This window comes from Haemorhous mexicanus, chromosome 3 (assembly GCF_027477595.1).
Source record: "Haemorhous mexicanus isolate bHaeMex1 chromosome 3, bHaeMex1.pri, whole genome shotgun sequence".
Lineage (NCBI taxonomy): Eukaryota > Metazoa > Chordata > Aves > Passeriformes > Fringillidae > Haemorhous > Haemorhous mexicanus.
In genome coordinates, this window is record NC_082343.1 from 94,377,703 (window position 1) to 94,404,276 (window position 26,574).

Sequence of the window (26,574 nt, forward strand, 5' to 3'; positions counted from 1 at the left end):
TGTTCTGAAAAAAAAAAACCAAACTTTGAATGACATTGAATCTGTTCATTACTTGAATTGCTGGCAATGAAATTAATTGCATGACAGCCTCTCATATGAAAAAGTTACCTATAAGCATTTCATATCCAAACCAATAAGTACTATCTTTGTCACTAGGGGAGGAAAAAAGGCACAAAAAATAACTACTGCCTTCTGAAGGAGATATTAAGGGCAACACTAACAAGTAAACTGAAGCAATATACAATAATATTCCTGCCAAGGAATGTCATGACAAAATCAATATGATATATATGTCAATACACACCAATGTTATTTTAACATCAAATCAGAGTCCTAGGTCAATGTTTTGCGTAGCTGGTGATAAAAGTGACAGTGGTAATAGCAGTATTACTTATCAAGATGTGTTATGTCAGCTTCCTTCTGTTCCTGTCAACACTGAAAACGTATAGTGATAATGCACTACATATGCTACCCACCTCTCTCTGCCAGCATCAACCTAACTTATGCCAAATCTTTCTAGAAACACTAATCAACATGCCCTGCTACAGAGAGCTGAGATACTGAGGCTGTCTAATTTAAGATGCTGATGAATAAGTAATAAACTTTCAAGCATTACAAGCAAACTAAGGTTCTGCCAATGTAGATACTATAAAAGGCTGGCAGTGACTGCAGTTGAATATTCTAATAGCTTTTATATTATGAAAATGCCTCATTTCTTTAGTACCACATATACCATCTAGTAATACAATAATGGCAGTATAACAGAAATGTCTGATTACCTATAGAAGACCTTGAAATCATTTTACAGGTTTTATCCCAGTGAAGATTTTATTAAGGTCCACGGCAAAAACATATGCAAGAGATACAGTGCATTTTCCACTGTCAATAAAGGAGACAAAAAAGCTTTCTAGGCATCATTTTAGCATAACTACTGTTTTCCAGCCTTCATAAAACAAAAGCACCCCTTAGAAACTCTCATATGCATGACAGCAGCTTTTCTGGGCCCAAGTATCACCTTCAGGAAAGACTAGTCCCTAAATCTCTAGCAACTTGGCACTAGTTCTTGGTAGCTCGTTCCCACTTGCACGGGCTCTGGCGAGCACTGCCTGCCGTGGTGGCAGCAGGTGCTCAGGTCACAGCCACTGACCAGCGTGTCCATGGCTCTCTGAGACCAAAGGGGGACAATGTGGGGCTGCATCTGCCCAAACCAATTACGAGTGCTGAGGAGACCAGAAGTGGGGTGGAAATTCTGGGACCAGAGTGGCCTCTGAGATTTTCACTCTGATATTTTCATTGATCTCAGTGAAGAAATGTCGTGAAATTTTTTCCAGAGTACTTAAGGGAAATGTTTATGTGAAGTCAGCTGTGCTGCTCTTACTTTCTCTAAAGAGAAAAGAAAGCACAGGGTGGACTTGGGTTATATGCTGTCATGGAAACCTTGTCTGATCCTGCACTAGATCCTCCCAAAACATGAGACACAAGAACACACCATTTACAAGGCTAGATATTACTGTGCTAAATTCAGAACTAAATGTAAAATATACATTATATCTTACTCCTTATATGGGTCTCCACAATAAAAATCTTTCTTGTTATTATTCTTTTTGGCTTAAATATCCATCTCATTAAGCAATACACATGACAAGGACTAAAATATTTGAAGAATCACTTACAAAAATGCTAACAATATTATTCACAAATTTGATGTTTTAAAGTGTTTAAATGCTGTCAACTTGGAAGATATTTCCTCTTTTCTGTCCAATTGAGGAGCAGTATCTATTGTATGACTGAAAGTGCACCATAAATATTATAGATGGTCAGAAGTCTTGTATTCGTTTGTCAGATTTTACAGAGGCTAATAAACAACTAAAAAACCTTATTGTTTATATGGACAAATTACATCAGTGATCTTGGTAGTAAGCACTGAGACAGAAGGTTTTACATTTACAGTGATTAGCATGAGGTTAATCTCCATCAGTCAACTCCAACTGTGATAAAATACACTAGAGCTCTTGAGCTTATGGTGTGCAAATCTACAAAAGCAACTACATTTCTTTGCCTATTATAGAAGTAAAGATTTTTTATGATAGCCAGACAAGTTTTCTAGTGATAAAGAAAACCAGTATAAAGGCAATAGTCTCAGGATCTATCTGTGGTCTCCAAAAAGAATCAATTGCATGCCTCAATGTACATAAATGTGCATAAATATCACTGCACCTTGTCAAACCCTAATTCTCTAAAGGCATTCCCAAAAACATATTTGATCCATGCAGTAAGAGTAAGGACTGCAATGAAAGACAATTTCAAATTAAACCAAATAGCCTAAAAATTGACAAGGACATGATGCTGAGGAAAGGGAAAGCTAGTGACCCGTATTCTTCAATACAGTCCCCACAACTTGTAGGCAAATCCTAAACTATACCTCAAATGTGACAAAGTAGCAAATAGCTTTTAACCACAAAATCACCATGATATTTGTTCCTTTGGGGTGGAGAATCTCTTAAGATATACAAAGCTTGGCTCATTAACACAGGTCTTGGTTAAACCAGAGATCACCTAGAAACCAGCTTCAGACTTGCTATCGCCTGTAATATCTATGGATGCATAATTCCATACAAAGCACTACCTATCATATTGCACCTTTCCTGTGGAACACTCTGCTGCAGAGCAGCTCTTCAACATCACAGAAACCATTACAGATCTCTTCTTTTTCTTTAAAGCTGTCTAGATATGTTGGCAATAGTAAGAAAAACAGAAAAAAATCTGACACTGCTGTGCCTGTGAGAAAGCATTATAATAATGATGGAGCAAAGTTTATATAGGGCTAAAATTGTGCAATAGTAAAGAATGAATCCTGAAGCTTCAGGAAAGCATAAAAAGCCTGAAGTATCTGAGGAGGAGTTCATTAAAGAGGTAAAACTCATCTGAAGGTGTATTAAGGGACTGTGGGGTTCTTCTTCAGCTGATGTGAACTGCCAGCACTCCTTGTATCTCCCTGTGGCTTCACTGGTCCATATCACAGAGCCAGTGGGGAAAAAAATCAGAGCAGGAAGTTATATTCAGCTGGGGATCAGGGAACATTTTCCAGTGCCATCTAGCACTCTGAAACAACCCCTCAGGACAGTAATGCAAATTCTGGGCCAAACTTCAGCGATCGGGCTTTTAGCAGCACAGGAAAACAGGCAAGTCTCAAAAAGAATTTTTTACTTAAACAGTATGTAATATTATCATGAATCTATAGTAAGGACTATAATTTATTTGTTACAATGTTTTCCATTAGCGTATAACCCATTTCTAAATACCTTCCTAAGTATTGTTTAGCATCTAATTTGTACTGTCCATAAGCTATTTATAAGTTGTTTGATTTTATAAATTGTTTGTTTCAATTTCAAATATTCTTTCTATTACATTAGGAAGAGGCTGGCAATACAGAGATGGTTGCACTACCAAACAAGTAGGGTGTGTAATATAGGCAGTTGTTTTTCCTTTTCAAACCAGCTTTCTCAATAAAGTCTGCCCAAAGAAGCTTAAACCCATGTATTCCCCAACCACCAGGCAAGAGGCCACTCTTGCAACAGGAAATGCTCATTCCCTCTTCTATTACACTGCTTCATATTCAGAAAATATTCAGAATTTATGATTGCTTATTTCCCAACAATAATAAAGGGACATTATTAATAGAGGGTGAGATTTATTTAACTACTGTGCATTCACTGATCATCACAGATGCAGTCAGTGTATCTGCCTTCAAATAATCAATGAAAACTTCACTTAGACTACTGAGAACTTTTCTATGCCTTTGTCATGAGAGTGCAAGACAGAAATATGTGGAAATATCCCACTTTCATTGCTTGAATTTTGCTTAATTTCAGAATGTAAATACTCTATTGAGTATGAATTAAAGCAGTAAAATTATGCAGGAACTCTGCAAAAATTCTTGCAAGAATTAACTGATATAGCAACAGATGAACCACTTGATTGTTCTCATCTAGCTTTCTATTTCTGTTAGAAAATCATAATGCAGAAAAATTCTGTTCTAGGGAAAAATGCCTTGCAATATAAAACCTTACAGACAAAACAGGTTTTCTCATTTAAACAAGGGTAACTTTACAAAGGACACTCTGTCTACAGATAAAGGACATTTGTAGGAAGAGAGAGGGTTATTATTGGAGTGATACATTTGTACCTACAGACACGTAGTGACAGAAATTAAATCCATGATACTTATCAAAGGTACTGACCATGGTACCCATAGCAGGTAAACCCACTCAGTACCTGTATGACTGAACCAGATACTCTGACTCATTGCCCCTGGTGTCAGATTAACCTAATTTCCCTTGTGCTTGCACTTATTGGACTGAAATCAGAAGCCATTGCCAGTAGTTTTTTAAATTCTTTTTTCTTAGGCTGTTTTGTCCAGAGAAAACTTATTTTTCAAAGGAAAAATTCTACATTGCCTAAGGTAAACCAAAAATCTGGACAGTTGAACTAAGGAGACAAACATCTCTTGCAGACAAGGAGTCGGGCTGGAGGAGAGCTGGAAAAGAACTGCTGCTCTTTGTTCTTTTTCTGCATCTGTGATGATCAGTGAATACACAGTAGTTAAATTATTTCCATCTCCTCCTAACAAATGAATACTGGGTGAAAATCATTTATTAAGTACATGTAAATCATCCCATTAGCAGATTTTTTTTCCTCCACATTTCTTAATTCTATTTTCCCAAAACACTATAGAGTTGCCAAGGAAAATACAGATAATTGCATTTATCCTACAGCCATTATTTTCTGCGGGTGTGATTGCCCTCTCTCAGGACATGTGATGTCCCTTCACAAGTTTTTCTTTCCTGACTAGTAACTACTAAATCAGAGACTGTCCTGAATTCACAACACAGCAAGAAGAGCAACCTCCCAGGACTATTTTGTTTGACAATTCAATAAAGGAATCTACAAGCCTTGTGGATCAACCCCACTGCAGTGGTGATGTCTAAATGGCAACATTCTCTAAGAGGAAGGAGTTGTGATTATTACAACCTGGAAACTGCAGTACTTAAATTCACATAATTAAGAGTACAAATTGAATGCTCTTCTGACCATTTCATCCTTTAGTGTTCAAGAGAGGAACATTGAGCCTTGCCCAATGTACCAGAAAGAATATATAGGATGTAGTAGGATATTAAAAGAGGTTGTGGGAAAAAACAGCTTCAGAAAACATGAAAAAAGACAAGAATGTCTAAGATAATAAATGCCTGACATACTTAACATGCTGAAAATACTTTTCCAGACTGGAATCCCCTCTGCTATCAATCAAAAACAGTGGTTCTTAATATAGCCTAACACTTTCCACAGGAGTAGGAATGTCAAAGGCTGTTTCTTGGGACTGTGCCCAGACATCAGTCTACATTTTCCCCTGCATTTTCACTTGTGTATATCTTGAAATTCACACCTAAAGTTTTGGTGTGCCTGCCTCTGTTCCACATCAAATATAACTTTGAGCAATGAATTAAATGAATTGACAGACAAAAAGTAGTATTGCAATAATATGAAAAGCCAAAGTTTCTGCAAACTTAAAGGGGTGTTTCCTATACAGACAGTTAAGGAAACATAGGTATTTACCTAATCTACATGTGAGCTTGTTCAAGGCTCCATTAGGGCCAAAGGAGAGAGATTAGACACTTAGAGTAAAGATAGGCATCTAAACTACACCAGAAAATAATGCCCAAGAAAACCCTACTTCCTTCCACTGAGTGCAACAGGAGCCTGGACAACCTCTTCAGATGGAAATGCAGCTGTCTAAATTCAGGAGAGATGAATCACAGCCTAGTGATTAGACCTGTTAGCTAAAATAAGGATTTCTAAATTACTGATTTTAGGGAATGAAAATCAGGTAATTGAGGCAAGGTCAGACTCTGAATTAGTAGGAGAAAAATGACTCTAACCTGGGGTGTACCCACTCTCTCCTCTTCAAGTATTTCTGAAGACTAGCAAGTAAAATATTGAAATCTTCTGTAGGTCTCAAACACTTAGAGCCTGCCTTCCACATCTAAAGTTCATAGCATAACTTGAACTTGAATAAAATTTAAACAGTACTCGATACTTTCTTTACAATATCTGCATTGAAATATCATGCTGGCACCTGAAATTGTAGTGGGAATGAATGCTGGAATGCCAGAAATACCAATAAATAGGTCCAAAGTTCTTTTCTGGTTTTTTTGAAGAAAGCTTAGTGCTAGAATGCCAGAAAGCACAACTAGGAACTAAATATCATTTGCTGTTAGTTACAGAAACTGCACAACCAAGGTAAGTCAAATGCTAGAGGTTCTTGAAACTTACTTAGGTGGCTCAATCTAGGGCTGTTTATGTCTTTGAATAAATTTTTCTCTTGTATTTTCCTATTAGAAAATGGTTAAAATCAAAATACAGCTTCCAATGACCTAGTGGAATCAAACTCTAGGGATTTGGCATCAGGAGCAGGAAAGACTTGAGATCAGGAGGGCACCATCAATCGGCAGGCAGCGTGTTTGTGCCAGTGTTCAGTGCAGCAGCAACATATTCCTCAGCCATCAGGGAGATCAAGTGCTTGGAATTGATCTAAGATGGCAAGCTCTCAATTGAAGGCACACCACCAAGCACCTGCAAGCTGAGGCTCACTATCTCCCAGGTGCAGAGACCAGCTCTCCTCTTCCTTTGGCCCTGGGATCATCTCTTATTCCTCAGCACACTGCACACCGTGTGCTTGTGACGATAACATTTATCTGCCACCTTGCCTTAGTTAAAGGAGCAAAGTGGTTTTTTCACCTTGCCTTGCTTTTTTTGTCTGTTTTCTTTCCCTCCCTTTTGCTAGCTGCCAAACAGACACAAGATAGCATTAATCAAAATGTTCTGGGTGACCTTTGAAGAGACACTGTGCTGGGAGCTCTCTTCACAATCTATATGAAACACATCATCCAAGGAATGGGCTCTCTTGAGGTTACAGACAATTCCACCAAAAAAAAAAAAATTTGGGCACATCATGATGCCAGGCATTAAGGAAAAAAAACCCTGCTTAAGAGTATTCATTGTATAAAATCTCCTTTGCCATTTCCTTCTGTACTGCAAAAGCACCGTAGCTAGTGCCCGAAGGGTCTGGTTACCCCTTGCCCAAAGAGTGTCTGAGGTAGGACAGAAAGTAAAATGCATTTTACCATCTTATTATATGGAGAATGATTCATAAAGCTGTTTTTTTCCCAGGATAATGTATATTTCTCCTTCTGCAGTGAATGACATCCCCAAAAGCAATATTCATCTGACCAAATGCAGAGGTGTCCAGAACAGAAATCTACATCTAAGCCATGTTGTCTCTACATACAAAAGAGAGGAACTGGCACTTCTGAGATGCAGTCCATCCTACCCAAAGGTAAATGTTTAATATGGGTCAGTTTAATAATAGTTTCTTTTTTAACTGATATTAAAAAAATCAGATTATTTTCTCACTCAGATGTACATTAGAGACATCTCAAAGAGGGGATTTGATTCCTGTCTAAGCAACATTACTTGGACTATTCATGCACAAGATTCCCTGTAAATATGAGCCAGTGGATACCTAGAACAAGACTATGACTACTATAATATCATATAGAAAAACAGACCTGTATAAAGCTAAGTTTCTACTACAGTGCCATGGATTCTTGGGATAAGAACAAAATTGCTATGAGGCACCACATGAATTTATCATACAAACAAAAGTGTCAGCTCACATAACACATAATTATTATGAAACTTGCTGCATCAGGAAGTTCCAGATGCCAAAAAGAAAAACAGATCAAAACCCAAAAAAATACATCCACAGCATACAGATCCACTTACTTACACTAAGCTCAGGGGGACGGGAAGACACAGGAATATCTGTCCATTTCACTATGCCTTTTTTTTTAAATCATAAACATGAAGCTCAAGTAACAGCTGAGGACAGGACTCTGAGCTAGATAGACTGGATCTCCAATTCAGAAATCCATTCTTGTTTTCTGACATCATATTGCCAACACTGTTCTTACAGCAGTGAGCCAATCAAGGAATATTTTAGTCCTACCTCACTCATACCATTTTATTCCAGGATTACCAAACGCAGGTCAAGCCTCAGTTTTACACCAGGAAGCACCCAAAGCACAAACAAAAAATGCAAGCCATCACCTTACCTACTTTCACAATATTACTTCAAAACATTTGTGTTTGGTCCAATCCTCCATTCCTGACACATTATTTCAGGAGAGATATTTACTGGTGAGGAGAGTTAGAGTTGGAGCCAAACACCTACTTGATATTATCCATTCTGTCATCAATGTGAGTCACCAGCAGTGGTCTCATCTTCCATCCTTTCGAGCAAAGTAGAAAAATTGCTAAAAATAGCAGCAGAGCTTGACTGCAGAGTTTTTTTCTGGGGAACTCAAATCTTACCCAGTGACTAATGCTGCTAATTGAATTTTTACCTCCATCTTTATAGGGGAGAATACAAACAGTAAGAGAAAGGTTTCTTTTTCTAATTTTTTTTTATTTATTACATTGTCTCTTTTCCCTTTTATTTCTTATGGCAGTGAAACACCAAACTATGGCTCAAAACCCTCTTCTTAAACCCTGTTTTCTGAAGAATCAGACACATGGGGATTTCCCAATAATATTTTGGAGCTCAGTAGTGAACTATCATTGCAAGACAAAAGAAGCTCTGACCTGTTTATGATAAAAAGTATTTTACATATGACATTCTTTTTCCTTCTGTCCAAACATTTCATTTTCCTTCTACTTTTAAATTAGCCATCAGGCTAACTACTGTATTTCAGCAGTCACTGCTGCTATGCATTACCAAATATGAACTCTTATGCCAAGCTGAAGGAGACATATATCCCTTATATTAGATACATCTTTGTGACTGAAATAATTATGTTAGGGAATAAAACTGTCATATTGTGCTAATTCAATTTCTTCTGAGCACTTTTAAATCCACTCTAGAGGAAAAAAGTGAAAAATCCATAAACACAGGAATATTTTTTTTTTTTTTGCACCATCTACCATTCCCTTCATCCCATTCTGTTCAGAGAAAAATTAATTACTGTTATTTTCCAGTACAATCAATGTACATTAGTTATTTCAAAACTGTGTAGAAATAGATACACACACACACAGCCTAACAGGAATATTAAAATACTGCTAAGACCAGGAAATAGTTACAAGTGTTTCTAAGAAAATCCTTTTAAAAAAAGGTTTGTGTGAATTTGAGGGGTTCCCCCCAGATTTTACCTATGTTTATTGCAGCCAAGCCTGTACAGAGAGCCCATAATAACAGGCAGGAACAGGGAGTATATCAGGATGCAAGCCAGCTGTCTGGATAAACCTGCATTCTGTGGTGGTAAGCTTTAAAAAAATATCTGTAGTGTTTGGGGCCTTGATGCTGTTTTCCTTCAATCAAAACAAAATGGCATAAAATCAAAACTGCCTACATTTGTAGAAAAGGAGCCACATGAAGCTGAGCACTAGCAATTAACAGTGCAAGTGCTTTTCCTAAAGGGACACACAGTCAGTGCTTACATTCATCTCAGTATTAGCAGCCAGACACACAGTGCTTACAACAATAATTTTCATGGAGTTATCAAATCTTTCAACTGCAAACTCCAGTCCCTATGGATAGTAAATCACAGAAGCAATCCAAACAAAATCAGTGGAGGAGTGCTGCTAATGAAGTGTGTGCACAGATCCACACAAAGTCGTGGCCCTAAGTATTTATCAGAGAAAAACAGGTGCCAACCAGATGCCAAAAAAATAAATAATATGTCAGAAATTAATAGCAGTCAGTCTGTTGCTCCTGCAAGTGACAGAAGACAACCAAAATGAAAATAAAGGAACCAAAATACAATCTTGTAAGAGCCCACAAACAACAAGGGCAACCGCACAATCTAATTTATGTTATCTGATATTACTTCAGGCTTCCTAATGCTGAAAAAATACAAGGTTATCTCTGGACTCCCATAAAGAACCAACCATGGGACTGCAGAGCACTGCAAAGTTGTGAAAGGACAATTCTTGTTATCATGCCCAAAGCTCCTGCCAGGCTGGAGCACAGCAGCTGCCTGGAGTGCAGCGAGCAGGAGCACCACAAATCCTGTAAACACTTCAGAAAATACAGGAGAACAAGAGGTCAATCAAAAATGTGACACATTGCCTAGTGCTGTCGAGTGAGAAGGCAACCATGTCACTGAAAGAGTAGCAGCAAAGGAGGATTGTCTGCAATGCTGGAGGGATATTAACCATAGAAATAATAATAGCAAAATAAATCAAGAAAAGAGCTGAAGCATTCTCACTGTAAGATATGATGCAAAGTATCACTCCCAGCTTTCTGAGTAGAAATAGATCTTCTAGTCATATAGCAGTTGCAGGATATAAAATCTTCTTATAAAATAAAATTTTCTTATAAATATAAAATCTTATAAAATCTTTACCTATCTACATCTATTTCTGTAGATCAGCAGAAAAACAATTGGTTACGACTGAGTTACAAGTGCAGCTGAGTGCTTTATATAAAGTGCTGCAGGGAAAGGAGGGAAATCTTGTTTACAGTTGAGCAAGGCTCAGGTATGGAAATCAATGGCAAAACATGTTTGTACAGAAGGAAAAGGGTTTTTTTTCCCTACTATCAGCATCAACCCATGTGGAAAACTGTGCTGATGAAGCCAGCAAGAAAAATGCAACAAGGTTTTAGTCTCCTTCCTGAAATCTTTTATCCTGTAATAGTTGAAAAAACACAACTAAACTTTTTCATGGAAAAGGCTTCTAAGTGTCTAGTGGGGAATTAACAGATGTTGGGAGAATCACTTACCAATGCAAAGGGTTGCTATAAACACATTAGCAGAGGGAGTTTCTGCTGTTGAGCCATAACTAGAAGATAATTACAGGTGTTATCCCAAGTAATCTGTGAATTCTACATAGTCATTCACCAAAAGTGTGAGGAAACTTAATAGTAGGCACAAATGATGGAATTGTTACATTGACAAATAAAATACAGCTAGTCAAACATCAATTATTAAAAGATAAGCTTGCTGCAAATTCAGCCCAACATATCCCCTGTTTTTAATTCTCCATCTCTATTCCCATGTTTCTTGAACTTCTTTAATTCACAGATATCTATTTAATTCTCACTCCCACCATCTTGTAGTCTTTTTTTACTTCATTTTTCAAAAGTAATTACCTTTTTCCCCTTTTGTTTAATTTTTCCAATTTCAAGGAGAATTACATTTATTACTCTTTTTCCACCTTCTTTTAATAATTTTTAGGACTTCCTGCCTCTCCCATCTTATTATCAGCTTTCTTCTCAAGTCTTGTCTAATGTGTGTATTACAACCATGCCTATGGTGTGCAGTACTAAAAGGGTTTGTGGTGCATGCCACATTTTGCCACAGCACCAGTGAGTGCAAAGAGCCCCCCAGATTCACCCCACTTCTTGCATCACCAGTACTTTTCCCTGCAGCACTGATTTTACTGACATATGCAGCAAAGAGTAAAATGCTTTTGTTAAGTCCCATTGCTTCAGGAAACAATGAAGTGCTGAAGCTCCCCACCAAAACCAATTTAGCAACTCAAAATAGCACTTAGGCTTCTCCCAGGCTCAACTTTTCAACTCCTCCTCCGTTCAGTGTTCATCCCTCTTCCACACCTGTAAACTCACTTGTGCCTAAATATGGGGACAAAACATCCTTAGGTACCCAGGCCACCACTGCTGCTTATCCAAAGCTGTCACTGCCTTGGCTCAGCTCACCTACCTGGGTGTTCATCTCACACCCAAAGCCAGACTGGGGTTTATCACTCAGGTACCACAGACCACATCTCCTGGCAGGCAGCAGCCATGCTCAGGAAAAGCCACATTGTAAAACCAGAGGCATTTCTGGCAGGGGAATGTTGCTGCTCAGCTGGAGGAGGACAGGCAGGGATGACACACCACAACAACAGGCCAAAAAAGTGAAATTAGGAGGTGATAACACAATAAAACAAATTTGAAAAGTAACTGGTTGGTGCAAATAAACTTCACTGAGATATAGTTCATTGACCTGTGTCTATTTTAAAAGTTAAAAAGTGTCTCTCAATTTCTTTGTGGGTTAACAGTCCCAAACAGCTCGAGTACTTGCCATTCCACATAATACCTAGCCAGTCACTTCAGTGAAATTCTAAATAACAGATTTCAGCACACAGCTAATACACATAAATGTACTTTCTGATTATTTTTCTGTCAGATATGTTCATTCCTCTGAAATGAAAGTAACAGCAGAGAAAACATTTTAAACTAATTATATAATTATGGTTTTAAACCTTCATTAAAACTGCTTTAAAACGTGCCTCATTTTCTAGCACAAAAACATTGTAAATTATGGAAATAACTTTCTGTTCATGAAATCTACATATTTTTAATTACACACATTTAATTAGAGAACTATTTGTTGAATTCAAGAATAAAACAGTTTGGGATGTTTATTCATGCATCAGATGGGAAAAAAATAAGCTGGTCATAGTCTTCTGAAGATTGCTTCAAGATCACTTGAATTCATGCCCTTTCTACATACTCAATAGCAAACATCTTCACTTGAAAGACATTTAGAGAGAACTCATATGAAGAATTTGGTATACAATAGCATGTGCAGTGGGTTCTGCAGATAAGTAGTCATTGGCAACTCCTGTCCTTGAGCTAAAAGGTCCTGATGTAGATGATTCATGGCTGAAATTGCAACATACATCAGAAAATCACAATGTTAGTAATGCTACTGATGATGCAAATATTATTAATATTTATGCAATGATTTCGATTCTCTGCTGGTTTCCAAAACAATAATTTGGAATTCAAATATTATCTGATTCCTTTTATGTTCACTAAGCTGGAGCAATAAAGTCCCTCTCACAATTTCCTCCATTTCCCAGATAAATAAAAGAATATTTGGCCAGGATACTTCCCAGAATGGCCTGATTCTCTCAGAAGCAGGCACAGTCACACTCTGAAAAAGCTCTGGTCCCTTCTTTTGAGAGGAAAAGCTGGTGCACTGAACTCAGAAACAGCCAATAATGCTAAAAATACCTTTGCATTCTGCTTGAAAAGTGAAAGCTGGTTTTACAAAGCAGCTTATCAACTCCCTTCACACTTTATGCTGCAAATTCTGTCCCACACCTGCAAATACAAAACCAGTGCTCTTCATTGTTGGCATCTGTTCTACTGTAGGGCAGTGCTTCAGACATGCCACACAGACCATCATTTTACATAAAATATAGTCTATTTGCAAGACATACACATGTAAGTGACAACAGATTTACTGGAAAATCATCATCTGCTCACTCACACGTTGACTGAAAGTGGCCATCTGCATTTATATAAATAAATTTATTTTATATATAATAAATTTTATATCCATGACTAGCCCTCTAAACCATTTATACATGATGAAAATTTGAGAAATTCTTGGACTACACATGTTAGCTGCTGGATATCCATTTAGAATTGTACCCTCTCACAGACATCAAAAAGAGGGTAGCTACAATATAAGACAATCTCTGCACTTACAAAGGAAGACAAACAACTATCAAACCAAATCACTGCCACCCTGAGACAGCTCAGTGAGATAACTACTGTAAACTATTATGTTTTATACAAAAGCCATTATTTCAAATATAATTCTATTCTTAGAACAAATTGTTCTTGTTTAAGAAATATGAAAGAAGGCAACTATCTCCTGCATTAATGAAGGAACATCTAAACCTGTAAGGTCTTGCATGTGAAATAGTAATAAAAACAGAACAAAAGAACATTAATTAGAAAATTCTAATATATCATTTCACAGACAAATAATTTTTTACAGGAAGTCTACAACACACAGTAAATGCACAGAATATAAGTATTTCTGTTCTTAATAGAGTTTCCTATCAAGAAGCTCCAACATAGGAACAGCAAAGAGATTCCCTCAGAATACTGGGGTCAATATTTCAAACAAGACCTGAATTTTTAGGAATATGTAATATTGCTACACCAGAGGATAGTCTGAAAATCAGCATGTGTCAAAACATATCCTATTTCTGCAAAGCCCAATCTCACACCCCTCCCAAGACATACACTGCCCAGAGGGTCATGAAAATTACTTCCATACTTTTACATGACACTCATATCTGCAGTACTTGAACACTTCATAGAGGCAGTGCTCCTAGAAGTCATGCACTCTGACCATTTACTCTTCTTAAAAATGACTAATATCTTCAAATTTAGCTGATTTTAAGAAACTGGTTTAACTTGTCCCTAGTAATTTGGAGAGTGTTACCCACACACTTGCTGCCAGGGGGTAATTTCTGAGAGCACTTTGCAGAATCATTTTCTGGACACATCCCTTTGATTGTCATTATGTGGAAGGGTGAAAATTACAACTTTCCCTTTCTTTGGACATCTCAATCATTTGACTTAGATTTTCTACATCTGTCAAAAGCACATTCTGAAAAAATGTAAAAAATATTCAATTGGAAACAGAAGAATGAAATATTAGGTTTTATTTTACTGCATTTTACTTACAATACCACTGTGGGTAACTACTCTCCTTCAGATCCCATTGTATCCTGATGTAGCTGGTCATGGTGATTCCTAAGCACAATCACCATTGGAGAACAAAGAACAGCCTGTGATCCCATTACTGACACTTTTATCATAACACTTATGAATAAAACAAAGCAAATAAAACAAAGTGAAAATTAAATTTGCTCTGATAATCCTATTTCCCAAACTTTGAAGTGCACTGGAGCCTCTGAAAACCCCAGGCAATCCATCACACGTTGCAGCTCTGTGTCACCACAAGTCATTGGCAAGGTTGGAGGTGCACAGCCCTGACTTCTAAGACTTAGAAACTGGGAAGGAGCTGAAAATCATTACATGAATCATTTATCATTATAATCCTTCAGCACATACACTTTATTTCTCAGAAAAAGACACAGTAAACTAGAATATATTGCTATTAAGAATAAAATGAAATTTTAAAAAAAGAAAATCTTTACTGTTAGACTTAGCTACTTCTCTCCCAATAAAAAACACTGACATTTTCTTTGGACTTTTTTTAATATGCATATATCAGTGTCAATTCACCTAAAAGGTTAATAAGATTGCTATAAGGAAAGCTGATGTATTTTTAACTGAGTTCTGTTCCATCACATTAGTGAAAACATGATCTATTAAAGAAAAACAGAGAGAAAGACAAATCATGTCCTTTCCTTTGCTGGAACTTCAAATACAGATACTTTGCATTTTGCTTTTGTTGTTCAGACTGAAAGAACTGAGTTTGGCTCAGGAGCTTTGCTAAGAGTTACTCCTTGTCTGATTATCATTTAACTCAGTTGATATTTCGGGTTTGATCTGGATGTATTTTAAAGTGTATTTACTAAAAAAGTATATTAAGCCATTTGAATCTTGCTTGAGGCTGAAAATCTAATGATGTTTTTCAAACATTCCTTTCATCATCACCAACAGGTGTATTTTCAAGAAGGAGTAAAATGGTGATAAATGTACTGTCAGTAACATTTTATGAGATGCATGGAGTTTCTATAAAAACAATTTTAAATCTATTCAACAGGGGAAAATTTTTGATGGCTGTTCCCTGAATCTTCAGTTTTAAATGTTTAAAACAAACCCGTTGGCTCATTTCACATCATTTAAAAACATAACATTTATAAAACACTCTAAGTTTCCTATGTTTGATTTCCAAATGTTCTTCAAGAACAAGAAACACGATACAGCAAAGAGAGAATGGCAGTGATTCACTTTCTGTCTCATAGAGAAAAATGTGAAATTGCTTTGGGGATTTCTGTCAGTTCTGGGGTATGAATACATTCATTTGTGTACGATTCAAGATAGGAAAAGCTTCAACCAGTTACCTTCTACTTTTGAGAATCCCAAACAAATTAAAAGTGGTTGAGCAAAATTAATTTTTCACCAACGTTCAGCAAATTTGCTTTTGTTTTTTTCCTCAAGAATGGATCTTTGTTTCCAGGAAGGCACCGATATAGTAAAATTTCCATCAGAAATTATTTTGCAATATGTACTACAGGTCACCATCAGTTCTTTCAAAAAAGGTAGCAGTTAACTCTCAAAAATGAAGGCAGAAAGGTTTCCTGCATGACCTTCATGTTCAATCAAGACTTGAAGCTCTGCTCCCTTGACACAGAGAACTTAGGGGTTAGGATAGTGCTTCCCTCTAAAGGAGAAGCAACAGCAAGGACAGATTTTGGGTGATCCTAGAAACTAAGGACCACCAGGCACTGCTCCATTTTCCATCCTGTTAGGAAGTGGCAGGTACCCACCAGTGCCTCATCATCAGTCTGGGGCACAAACTCATTCCACACAGTTTGTGTTTCTTCAGCCTGCCTTTGCTCACCTCAATGCAGCAGACCACGAGCTTACAAAGTGAAATATAGGCTGCCCTACTGCAGCTTCTCCTCATCCAGTGGAATCTTCTTCTCAAGGAGAGAAAAGCAACCATCACTTGAGGGAGGCTCGATGCCTCACTTAATGTGACTGGAGAAGAGGCCATACTGAGATAGGGCAGCACTTTTCTGGGATAAACATCCTTGTTCTGGTTTCTGAGGAAAAGCAAACACAGCACAAGTGCCAGAATCAGGTCTAGAAGCAGGAATGGGCTGCCAACAAAAGGCCAACCCAGCAGAGGGGGATCAAGACCCCCAACACCCTCCAACCTGTTTCCAGAAGGATCCAGAAGAATAAACTGCACATGACAACTAATTTGTACAGAAAGTGAGACACTTAGCTCCAGAACAGGCAAAAATTATCAATAAAAATGTAACCCCACAAAACCTGGGCACACATATGATCCAGGACCCTGGGCACCCCATCAGCAGGATTGATTCTGGAGCCAGGACTGGTGGTCTTTTTTTTTCCTTCCTTCTCCCTCTCTTTATTCTCTCCCTCCTCTTTCACCCCACTCCTTACTCAAAATCCACTGCAGTGTGTTTATATCATAAGGGACTAACACTCTGGTTGCCCTGCCATAATAAAACTTTGCAAATTTTTGTAGACCCTCTGACTTTTGTCTTTCCTTTTTGACTACAGGCATCTGTGAATCTTGGGTGCCTCCTCCCCATATGGAGGAATGTGGGACACCACATGCACGTTGTCCTCCAAGCCCAGCTTCATTAACATCTGCCTTCTTTATCCCTTTCATTTACCACTCCTCCCTTTATTCTGTACATTGTCAAGTAGTTTGCCCTGGTTTCAGCTGGGATACAGGTCTTAGTAAGACACTGAATGTTTCAGTTTTTCCTAACTAATGTTTACTCTAAATCAAGGACTTTCCAGTTTCCCTTGCTCGCCAGGGAGCAGGCACACAAGAGCGGGAGGGAGCATGGTCACGAGAGCTGACCTGAACCAGCCAAAGCTATGAGCCATATCATGGAACACCATGCCCAGTATATGAACTGGGAGGAGCTGGTCAGGAGGAGCTGATTGCTGTTCAGGTGCAGGCTGGGCATTGGTCAGCAGGTGATGAGCAATTGTATTGTGCATCACGTGTCTTTGTTAGCTTTTATTCCTCTCTATTTGTCTGTTTCATTATTGTCATTATAATTACCATTACTGTTTTTTTCAATTACTAAACTTGTTAAACAGATAAACTTATTAAACAGATAAAAATTGGTTTTATCTCAACCCATGAGTTTTTTGGTTTTTTTATTCTCCTCTACACCTCTCCTCCTTCCTGGAAAAGGGGAAGGAGGGTGCAACTGTGTGGCACTTAATTGCTGTCTGGAGTTAAACCACAAAGATCTCTATTTTCAGGAATTCATACAAAAGCAAAAGATTTAATGCTGCCACTCTATTATTGAGTATTTTCAGAATTCAAAGTACAGTGAATTGAAAAGATTAGGTTTAAAATGTTGGAATGAGGATGCCTTAATGATAAGTACAGTCTCATTGTGTATCCATACTAAATGTGTTAAAAGAGATTTGCAGATGGGAAAAGTTATAAGCATGTTTCATGACAAATGCTGTAGTGTAGCTTCAAAATTAAATCAAAGAAATGCTTGAAAGGGACCTCCAAAAATCATCCACTCCAGCATATGGATTCAGACTGCTGCCAAAGCAAGGCCATGATTTCATATGGTTAAGTCCTGAAAACTTCCCAGAGTGGTTAATCCACAAATTCCCTGGTTGTTCCAGTGCTGCACTTTGCTTCTAATGAAGGAGCTTTTCCTAGAATTCATTCTGAATTTCAGTGTGAGCAGCAGCTGTGAACATCTTCACAAGTATCACCCATAACTCAGAGATTCCTGAGGAACAACTTTGGAAAAAACTGGTTTTTTCTAAATAACAGTCTCCATAGCCAAACATATTTCTGGAAATGGTCTCTCACTCATTTATAACTCTCAGGTTATACCTGAGTATCACTCAAGGAAGTCTCAAACCAATACCACAGAAAAAAATTTCCATTTAACTAATTTCTAGAGAGTTTCATGCCTAGAACTATCTCCCAGAACTGCTTTAATTATTCAACACGGGCTGTCTCTCCATACTAACACTCTTTTTCTTGATGCCTCACCCAAAATCCAATCACTTGAACTGCCCTGCGTGGCTTTGTGATGCAATTGATGCAACTGCTATAGGGACACAGGGGTTCTTGTCTTTCCTCACCCCAAAACATTAAAGCAGGCAGTTGCTACTTGTTCACGAAAAGGCTCTTTTACCACAACATTCAAGACTCCACAGGAATCTGCTGCACTCCTCTTCTGAACCCCTGTGTCATATTGCATGGTATCATTTCAAATAACCTCCAACCAAAAATGCACTGATGACACCTCTCCAAGACAGCTCTTTTCCCACTGATACAAGCAAAGCCTGCCTCAAATGTTCCAGCAGTGCCTCTGTAAGACTGGTGTCAGCCCAAAGAAAAGGCAGCTCTTGCCTCATGGCATTTGTGTTCCGTGACAGGATTAGAAAGAAGGGCAGACCAAGATTCAGTGCTTCCCACTTTCTTTTGTCCTGTTTAATGTCACATCAACAGTGCTAAAAATATGCTGCTACATGCAGGCTCCAATTTATTCTCTCCTCCTCCTCCTTCTGGGTGATTGCTTGCTGAAGTAATCCATGCCTCCACACAGGCAGGAATGCAGCTCTAGGAATGCAGGAGGAAATGCTGGTCCTCTGCCTGGAGCTCTGCCTTGGTCCTACACCTGTACAGCAAGATGCAATTGTCACCATGTTAGGATCTTATTGCTGTAGCAACTGCAAAGCCTCAGTCCTGATCTACAAAGCTCTGGGTCATTTGTAAGTTGCTCTCCTGAAGCAACCCTTTTTGCCAAAGCTGCTGTAATTTGGGACAAAGCAGCACAAGACGCCTTAGGTGTGTCAACTCACCCCCCTGAATTCAGCTACAAGACAAAATCTCCCAGAGGAGGTCACAAACACCTTCCACAGCAAGAACTAAAACCTTCCTCTTAGATTAATAGGAATAATTTAAATATAACCAAATATAAATCCTTCTCTGACTCTTGTGTTTATTTTTATGTCAAGAAATGAGCACGATACTCAAACTTCAGCACCGAATTATCAAACTATCCCTTGCTCCTCAGCCACGGAGATTTCTGCCGTGCCAAAGCAGATCCCGTTGTCCAGGTGTTTGATCCCCTGTCTCTGCACAAACACTGGCTCTTCCCTCGGCTCCTCCTCCCTCCTTGTGGCCACCCACTGAGGCCACAGCACACCTTGAGCCACAGCCCACCTGCCTGCTGCACACCCAGGGAGCCTGGCAGAGACTGGCCATGGCAAGGAAGAGAGCCCAGCAGCCCAGGAGGAGTGCTGCCATCCCTGATCCCAGGAGGAGTGCTGTGCTGCCATCCCTGACCCCAGCAGCCCAGGAGGAGCGCTGCCATCCCTGACCCCATGGCACAAGAGCGAGGCTGACCTGGCAGAAGGGTTTCCATGGAGCACGGCTGTACCCAGCGCTTCCTGCCCTGCCCACTCCCACCAGCCTCCACCCAGCTCCCTTATCTGCTGCTTTTCAAACAGCCCTTCCCATCTCATACTCGCTTCTCACCTGGTTTACACATCGTTAAATCAACAACAAAACCTGCAAGCAGGACCTGCCATCACCTCCTTAGTCACCATCCTCATTCTGTCTGGGCTCCCTTAGGTGGCAAACTTCAGGAAACAGGCTGCCTTCTTCAAGGAATCTTTACTTCCCACACTTGCCATGGAGAAGGCCTGATATTGTCAGGACTCCTGATGTTGCTACCAGAGTAGGGAGATTAACCATTGTTTCATTGATCCAAATTGCCTTGCTCAGTAAAGCTGTATGCACACATCCTGTTTGTGAAAAGCAAATGCTAATTCTCTGAATGAAGTCCTGCAACTCTGTCATTCAAAACCTAACCTTTTAAGGAGTGCATGGCATCCTTTCTGATTCATACATCCATTTGGTTGATCTATTTTCACTATAGAACTGTTCTTTATTGCTACTCCATGTAAGAAGAAAGTAAAGAAAAAGCCTTATAATGCAAACTAAAGTACAAAATGTTCCCCATTAAACATACCAATGTAAACATTATTTTAAATGCAGTAGTGCTGTTTTTCATGAGGAGAGAAGACATCAAATAAGAAAGAGACAAGCGTGAAATAGAATTAAAATAAATTCAAACAAGGCAATATGCATTAAGGGATGAGAAGTTCAGAATGAAAACAGACTATTTAGAGTTGAGCTATTGTTTCAGTAGGGAAACTTTGGAATTACTGGGTCCTTCTGAGCTATTAAAGCTCTGAAAAGGGCAAGTATGTTCATCTACTTAGTCCAATCCATTTTATTGTGAGTCATTCTCTTTTCCCTTCACAAAATGGGCCCTCCATTATCTTCCATTCTCACAGTCAGCTCCACACAAAGACTCTCTTCAGGATCCTGGCTGCCGAGTCTTCCTCCAGGAAGCAAGGATAAGAATTCTTATTATGTGAAATATTACGTGAAATAGCCTGAAGTGGTAGAGAATTTTATAGTATTTATCTCATGCCCAGTAAGCAGTGAATGTAAAGGTACAATACCACTTCTTAAAACTGTCTGTGATGCTGTCTTCTGTGTTAAACTCTGAGCATGAGCTGGTCTCTGATTGACATGCTACAATCGGAGTATTTTCTGGATGACATAGACCTTGTTCTTTTGAAAATAGCTAGAAAATATTAGTGACAAGGCCTACAAATCCAAGATTGGTCTTACACACACAAATACATATCGCTCATAGAACAGCAACATTACAGGAATACCAGATGTGGTGGGATAGCTCACATGGCTACAGTGCTGCAAGGGACACAGGCTCTTCAGAAAGGCAGGGAAAAGAACAGTGTCTGTGTAAAGCAGCAGATAAAATGTGGAGAACATTTGTACAGGTTGAAGAGCAGGGCTGGGTGAGGATGTGGGTCAGGATCAGAGGAGAGTTCAGTGAGGATGACATTGCAGTGGGACTGGGCTACAGACAGCATGGAAGGGGTGAGGAAGCGGAGAGTGCTCCTCACAACAATTTCTTTCAACAACTCAAGGAAGTATCTGGACTGCACACCCTGTTTGTTTGGGTTTTTTCACATGAGACTTAAGCTTTTGTGACACCTGCAGAGAACAAAATGGCACAGCACAAGCAACGCAGACAATTTCTGCAGGGTGCCGAGGACTGCTTCTTGATGTGGGCACAGCATGGGCCAGCAGTGTCATACCCAGCTGGATCTGTTATTCATAAACAAGGAAGAAGTGGCTGTGCATGTGTACACTCAGTGGCAGGCTTGGCTGTAGTGACTGTGAAATAGTGAGGCCTAAGACCTTGTGGGGAACTGAGGAAGACAAGTACCAAAACACACACCCTGGGCTTTAGGAAAACTGACTTCAGCCTATCCAGGAGCTGGTAAGTGGGATACTGTAGAAGGCAGCTTGGAAACAGGGAATTTGGGAAAGCTGTCATATCCTTGAAAACAACCTCTTACACATGCAAGGCTGTTCATGATTCAGGAATACCAGCAGACTTGCCAGAACACCAGGGTGGCAAAACAGCGAGTTTGTGACTGAGGTGAAGTGCAAAAAGGCAGCACAGGAGGGGGAAACAGAGTATGAAACAGTGTATACATTTGCTGTACTGAAGTTAAATATGTGAACAGACATCCACAACAGCATGTACAAACAGTATCTGTAACTCAGATTGACACTGCTCCCATGCAGTCAGTTGACCTGACCAGCATGTAACAAAGAGTAAAAGGCAGAATCAATAAAAATCCAGGAGATGTGAAACTAGGGAAAAAATGTGGGGGCAAAGGGAAATCAATCTAGCAAACAGAAAGAAAGGCATTAAGACTAAACAGGCAGAGACAGCTGAGGTGGGGTGCAGAGGAAGCTGGGGCTCAGCTGGAAGGGGACAGGGAAGGGGCTGGGAGGACAGAGCAGAGGCATTCCTCCACTGTCAGCAGAGTGCTGTGAAGCCCCCTCAGCCAAGGCGTCTCAACCCCCTCGCTGAGCACCCACAGGAACGTGACCTGCCACTGCTCAGGGACACTCTCAGCCCGACGTGTTGGCAGGATTTAGTTTTGAAGCTACTGACCAGTGTGTGTGACCTGACTTGGGTGTTAGCATGGCTCCCAGCAGTGCAGTCCCTGTTTGCTCCAGTTTGCTCTTCTTAAAATTAGTAAATGATGCACACAAAGAAGGTCAACAGCAGATCATTAGTGTTCCAAATGAAGCACTCTGCATTCTGGAAAAGCCTTACTTAAGGTTGGCTGCTCAATTCTTTGTGCATGAGGATATGGTCTGCAATTAGATAACCATACAGGCTGATTAAATTGCTATGCATTTTCCCTTTGCATGAGCTAGAACAAAATGTCAAAGGTTTCCTTCGAAACCTTCCTTAAAGATCAAGTGGATTTTATACTTGTTTTTAATTTTGAAGTTTTCCTTATATTTTATGTATCAATCACAAATTGAAAATAAGGTCACCGTCTAAAGAATTAATTAATTATTAATGAGAAACTATACAATTAAAACAATAAATAATATTCCCATTCGAACTTGAGCAATGAAGCTTTAGCAATGCTCTTTCAGATATTACTCTTTAGATAAATACTGGGTTTTTTTAAAGAAAAGGTACTATAACACCAGGTCATTACTTTCAGTTTCAGTGCTTTCCTTATTTCCTGCCCAATGCACCTTGCCTTGGTGAAGGGGTATTGAAAACTGTGAACCAACACACAAGCTTGCCAAAACTAATCTAACTGAGGCTGGTAGAGGCCAACATTGTGATCAAACAGGAGTAAATGATGACCCACTACGAAACCAAATCAATGCAATACCACCATTCAGGTGCTAAAAAATTCAGTGCTAATTTGTTTCTTAGCAAGAGTGATGACCACTTTTCTTCACAGCTTTGCAAAGCCAAGAATAAACTGCCCTTTTTGTGATATCAAGAAAAAAAACTCATTAATGCAAGGCAAATTACAAATTGCATTGCAAGCCTCAGCTAATTAGGAATAAGCTGAGTTTTGACTCTTTTCACTTTCTCTTGATAATTTGTTTTTGTCAAACCTCTTTTCACTAAGTTTCAGATTCATCCCAGACACAAACAATTTCTTCTGCCAGTTACTGATCTAAAGTTATGGAACATAATGTGCAAAGATATAATCCCTTAAGAAAAATACAAGAAAATCACCCATATTAGCTATCAGTTTGGGTTATGATAACAAAGTCTAACCAGATTTCAGTTTTGGCATTTCACATGCACACAAAATGAATTCACAAATTTCCATAATTTCCACAGAAATGCACTGTCATAATTAATTTAATATACATGAATGAAGTTTTAGTCTTCAAGGTCAGTGGTTAAAGGAAGCCAGGAAATACCCCTGCCTGTAAAGTACAATGAATTATTTCTTTTCCTGCTTATAATTACATTTTAAAAAATTTAAAATATCAGCATTTCTCAACATATCTTACCATTTGCTTTTCCTCTAAAGCTTCTCTTCCTGAGGCTTTGCTTTCATGGTTTCCTAACTCCATTTCCCGGAGGAATAAAAATCACCTAATATCCTGAGCAGAAGTGATTGAACCTGACTGCATGTTAGATATCCCTGCACTTTTGGAGTCGGGACAGAAAAGTATCAGGAGCACTGTGGTGATTTCTGGTCAGCGTGTGTTTCCATTTATAGCCATTGAAAATCCACAAATAGAAGTGTGGAGAGAGGGCAGACAGCTGCCTCTGATAACAATAAACATTGAGTTGGTATCACAGCAGATTGTTCAGGAGGGATTTTGGTTACCAGCCCCATTCACTCTCTCCATTTTCCCCTCTATCCCAAAAGCTCATACCAAAAAAGCCCATGAAAATTAATAGCTATATGTCTCAGCAGCACTAACTTGAGTTCACAGAGACTATTAAGCAAGCAAAATAATGAATATAATTCACATGTGCTATGCCAAAGGTGTACAGAAAAGCACTTTAAAGCACAGTGTTTTACCATAACTATTGATATTTCCCTGTTGAGTGTCTGGGACTGAGCTATCCCCACATTCCCTCAAGCAGAGAGTACTCTCCTATCCTAATATGAGAATGACATCTTGCACTTTTGAAATGCAGGAGGAATTGCTAAACTTCCAGCAGGCACCATGAAGAAATGACCAGTGAACAACTAAAGTGGAGCCGACAGCCACGCGAGGGTGGCTGTGGAGTTTTAGCTGAGTGTTGGAGAATAACCTGGCTCTGGTTCACAGTGACAAAGTCAGGAGGCCAATATTGGAAAGTGCAGGGCTGGAGGAACCTCTCAGCAGCTCTGCTGAGGATGCCAAGGTTTACAACACCCTTCTGTTGCCTCATCAACTGGGCTCATCACACCTTGTCTAAGGTGTGATTCACACACAAGCCTGGCTCTGCATGTACCTGCAAGGGAAGGGGAAGCATGAAGACACAGACTAGCACAGAAAATGTTTGTTATTGTTAAACAGGAATGTGCTCTCTGGTAATGTGAGGTTCATTAGACATCCTCTAAAACTGGCTGTTGAGGCATCTCACTAAATCCCCAGGAAACACACATCCTTTCCACCTCTTCCTGTCAACACATTGGCAAAAGAAGACTCTCATAAAATAGACAAATAAGCAGATAGGATAAATGAATAAATGAATATTGAACCATTTTTCATCTATAACTTTTCAAGAGCCCTAACTAGGCACAATCCTTTCTGCATGTTTCTTTAGAGATGTTATACTCACGTGATCTTTAGAGCCTTGAATAGGAAGAATAGGTAGCCAGTCATCTCCCAACAGTCTTTATACCTTATATATGAAAAGCTGATAAAACCTTAGACTGCTCCTGTTCTGAAACATTCTTTAGAACAAACAAAAAGTTACTTCAGTGACAATTGTTTTCTTCAGCCTTTATTTTACCTGTTTTTAGAAGTGTAAGACAGCCATCAGAAGAGTAAATATGGCAAGCAAATGCAAAGAACCAGTCAAATCTGCAAGGGCTGCTGCAGCAGAGGGAATAAATATGAGCTTGATGTCATGAAGTAAAAACACACCCCACTGTGTCTCCTGGAAATGCTGGGACAAAAGGAGTGACAGTAAGTGACATAATAGCCAGAGGAAAGCTGCAGTTCTCCACTCTTCAGCGGGAAGGCAAACAGGAATAAGAAGTTCATAGCTCCATAATCTTTTTGTGAGGCTGAGACTTATCCCTGTGGCAAGGGACTTCATAATGGCTTTGCACCACTTAAAGACCTCAAAGGAAGCCTTCAGTGGGCTCCAAACAGCAGCTTGCACTATGCTGCTGCTCACATTACTGACCATTCCTGCAGGGCAGGTGAAGAAGCTAAAGCCCCTCCAATTCCCTTGATCTTCATTTGCAATGAAGTTCATTTGCAATGGTTTTAATTGACAGACAAGGACAGGAGCACCTCAGGGGGGCACACTCAGCTGCGGGGCTCGGTGCCCTGCCAGCCCTGTCCCTCTGGTAGCTGGGAGACCCTGGATGTCAGCAGGCTTCCAAACAGTGGCTCCCAGGGGAGTCACTTCCTCCTTGGGACGGGGAACAGACACCCACGTTGGTAAGAGAGCAGGCTCTCAGTGGTGCAAGAAACCAGCAATGCAGGACTCGAGATGTATACAAGCAAGCAATGGCAGATTTTTATCTGGTGTTTATGTTGCATGTAACTTAGCACTCATCCTAATTACCCTAGAACTTCATATTCAAATATGTTTATGGTCTTTACTTGCAGGGTCTAATACTGTTTTCATGTGTCAGCTCACCCTTTGATATAGAAAACAATCACTACAGAAAGACACAAGGAATTTATTATGGTGCGAACTGTACTCAATAATTTTAACACAAGATAGTGATGAGAGTATGTGATTTCACAAGTGGGTTTCCCATTAGCATTCTTGAAACAGCATCTAAAGCATTCACTTGAGCATCTCCACTTCTCATGAATGGAAATTCATATTCTGGATGCAGCATGCTGCTGCCCGTGCAACTGCAAGGCACGTGGAGCAAACTGCATTGGAGATGGCAACATGGAAAAAAGGCTATGA

General features: G+C 39.4%; 1 protein-coding gene across 6 annotated transcripts in view; it reads right to left on the bottom strand.

The window, feature by feature from the left end:
• The window catches only part of MLIP (muscular LMNA interacting protein), a 102,779-nt gene extending 78,648 nt beyond the window's left edge, over positions 1-24,131 (bottom strand). For all 6 annotated transcript variants that reach the window (XM_059842721.1, XM_059842722.1, XM_059842725.1 and 3 more), the window contains exon 1: positions 23,988-24,131. In XM_059842721.1, coding sequence (XP_059698704.1) covers positions 23,988-24,050 — 63 coding nt within the window. In that variant the 5' untranslated portion in view covers positions 24,051-24,131. The remainder of the gene's footprint in view (positions 1-23,987) is intronic.
• Between the last annotated feature and the right edge of the window lie 2,443 nt (positions 24,132-26,574).